The sequence below is a fragment of the Mastomys coucha genome, unplaced genomic scaffold (assembly GCF_008632895.1).
Source record: "Mastomys coucha isolate ucsf_1 unplaced genomic scaffold, UCSF_Mcou_1 pScaffold21, whole genome shotgun sequence".
NCBI lineage: Eukaryota > Metazoa > Chordata > Mammalia > Rodentia > Muridae > Mastomys > Mastomys coucha.
Genome location: NW_022196904.1, coordinates 93,455,841 through 93,458,604, shown reverse-complemented (window position 1 = coordinate 93,458,604; position 2,764 = coordinate 93,455,841). Strand labels below are relative to the sequence as shown.

At 40.6% G+C, this 2,764-nt stretch overlaps 1 protein-coding gene across 1 annotated transcript in view; it reads right to left on the bottom strand.

The window, feature by feature from the left end:
• Positions 1 to 2,764, bottom strand: part of LOC116100758 (tripartite motif-containing protein 30A-like) — a 12,624-nt gene that overhangs the window by 4,595 nt on the left and 5,265 nt on the right. The window contains exons 2-3 of the mRNA XM_031384491.1: positions 2,320 to 2,415; positions 1,495 to 1,725 (exon numbers count right to left, since the gene is read on the bottom strand). Of these exons, the coding sequence (XP_031240351.1) occupies positions 1,495 to 1,725; positions 2,320 to 2,415 (327 nt within the window). The remainder of the gene's footprint in view (positions 1 to 1,494; positions 1,726 to 2,319; positions 2,416 to 2,764) is intronic.

Below are 2,764 nucleotides of genomic sequence, written 5' to 3'. Positions count from 1 at the left end.
TAATTCTATCTAATATGAATATTTTCAGTTGTAATTAAAGTAACACAATGGAAACAAAGAAATCAAAGTAGTTATGAAAAAATTCTAGAATCTCCAAGGTCTATAAGACTGACAATTCCAATGAAAAAAAACAAATTCCCACAATGATATTCACAACCAGAATATGACTTTGGTGTAAATTATTTAAAAATGTGCTAAAGATCAAATACACTACAAATTTATGCCTTTATAGATAATGAAGCCACCTTTCACATCAGCCACTGGCATACAGAGGCATGCAAACCTCTCTGAGTTCCTGAATCGTATCCCCACCACAAGTCCCACTCCCACTGGAATCAGAGGCAGCGGGAATAAATGTTTCAAATCATCAGAAGGAGAAATAACCTCTACTACATTCAAATTCTGATGAAGTGACTAATTTGACAGCTGAAAATATGCTTCACACATGCTTAGAAATACAAAGGTTATTGACTGCTAAGGCCTAGGTAATTGGTGTCTGTCTAGCTAGCTAGCCATTTTATGCTGTTACTAACATTACAAGGAAACTTTTCTTCTCCAAGTTGACTGCATATTATGTTATGTTCTGTGCTTTGGTTTTTCTTGAGAAGCAGTCACAATAGAGGTCTGTTACAACTTTTTTTGTAGTTAGCCACAATAAGCTTGGACCAGAATCAACTGCCTAGTAGAACTTCATGTTCCTGTGTATGTATGAGTTTTATGGTTTCCATTTGTAAGCTGTTCCTGGGATAAAACCCAATATAAGAGGGATATTTGCGTCAATATAAAAATCCATTTGGAATAAGACTTCAATGTTTTAATGGGGGGTCAAGAAAAGTTTTAGGTTTCCAATAACTTCCTAGTAATTAACATTTTACTTGGAAGAGAGAGAGAGAGATGAACATGGGTAACTGGTATCCTGGTTGGAAAGTTAAGACATAAGTGTTAGGGAAGGCAAGTCCCCTGCCACAACTGAATACCCCATCCAATGAGAGCAGAATAATTTTACAACAAAGACATGCTCCTAAGGATGACCCCTAACCCCAAATCCTTATTGGTGGAATAACTTGTCACAGATATTTGTGGATTTCAGGCTTAAAAGCTTTGTAGGATTAAGATTCATGGTCACAACATCTCCTGAGTTTTGTTGACAGCCCTCATTGATTAGACCTTGGGTGAATGCTCAATAAACTATCCCCGTCTGAGATCTCTGCTTATGTATGTGGTTCAACTGATGGACCACAACAATATCTACCCATGATCCAACATCTCTAATTTCTAAGGTTTAGCTTTGTTATTGTACTTGATAAAATGATAAAATACCATTTGCTGTTGACAATCACACATGTAATGATTCTCCCAGCTTCTCAACCTTATTCAGGAAAGACTACAGGAAGATCTCACTGTCATCATCATGAAGAACACAGCAGCAGAGAGGAAGGGCAATGGCTTCCATGTCCGCTGACTCTCAGACACTGGGTTCTCCTGCAGTATTACCTGAAGCATTTCCATGGTTGAGAGCTCCAACTGATGTTCCACATCTGAGATGAGGGCTATCACCAACTCCCTCTGCTCCCCTAGCTCTTTTTCAGACTTGTCCAGCTTTCTCATTACATCTTTCTTCTCTTTCTTCAGCTTCTGCAGCTCCTCATTCTCCTTGGAGTCCAGGATTTCTCTTAGTCTGTTAAACTCGATCTGAACATTTTCTACATCACTCTGTATTTGGTTCTTCATGGGTAAGAAAAGAGAGAGGAATTCAGTCTGTCCAATTGGCACCAGGAGATAAATACTGCTCTAAGCTTTCATAGGGAATTGAGCTTGGGAAAGGGAAGGGATTCCTAGGGAAGCAGGTGTCTTCTTTTAATGTCGGTTCAGTACATTACAAAAAAAAAGATCTTAGGTCACAAAGGCCACTAAGGCTATGTGAGCCAAAGTGGGGTGTCTAGATGTAGCTCAGTTTTTACACAGTTGTTCCTGCCTGCAATAGTCCTCATTCCACAATCTGAAGCCTTAAGAGAAGCTAAATCCAAAGAGTAGAACTGTGGCCTATTCCCAATAATATTTCCAACAACTAGAGTTTCAGAAGGCACCATATGAGTAGGACCCAGCAGATGTTCTGACCAAGCACCCTCCATGGTGCCAGCTCCTCACGGTGCTCAGCTCCAGTGTGATACACTGACTCTGCATCTCCAGCCAGGGGAACCAGTAGGGAGGACTATCAAGGCCTCTTGGCCTCCCCAACCCCAGGACCTCTGGAGCTTCTTGCCCAGGACCCTCCCTGGCATCAGGCTGACTCCCTTAGGAGTCAGAATCCCCACTTGCCTCCCAGTCATCTCTCTGCTGTTGAAGGTCATCCCGCCATTCATCACATTTTTTCTCATTTTCCATCAGCTTCTGCAGAGCTGCCTGCAGCTTCTCCTGTGAGAAAGGAATTTTATCAGAGTCAAGTTGTGTGATTAGTAGGACTGCTGTTCCTAAGCAAAGGCCAAAAAACTCTTGTGGAAAGACAGCAAGATTAAGACTGTTCTCTTTTGAAAAACTCGTGACAGTGTTTATGTACATAAAGTATATTAATCTAAAAAGTCTACAGCTCAATTGATTTTTGTATTTTATACACACCACCCCATACAGACAAAGACAGAAATCTTTCTAAGTCGGACATCCCACTCAGTAGAAACCTTTTACTTTGCGTCTAGCAACAGAGAACCAGGACACTTTTGTTAGTTTTCTGAACATAAGTATATACATATGTCACATGCCCGACAAT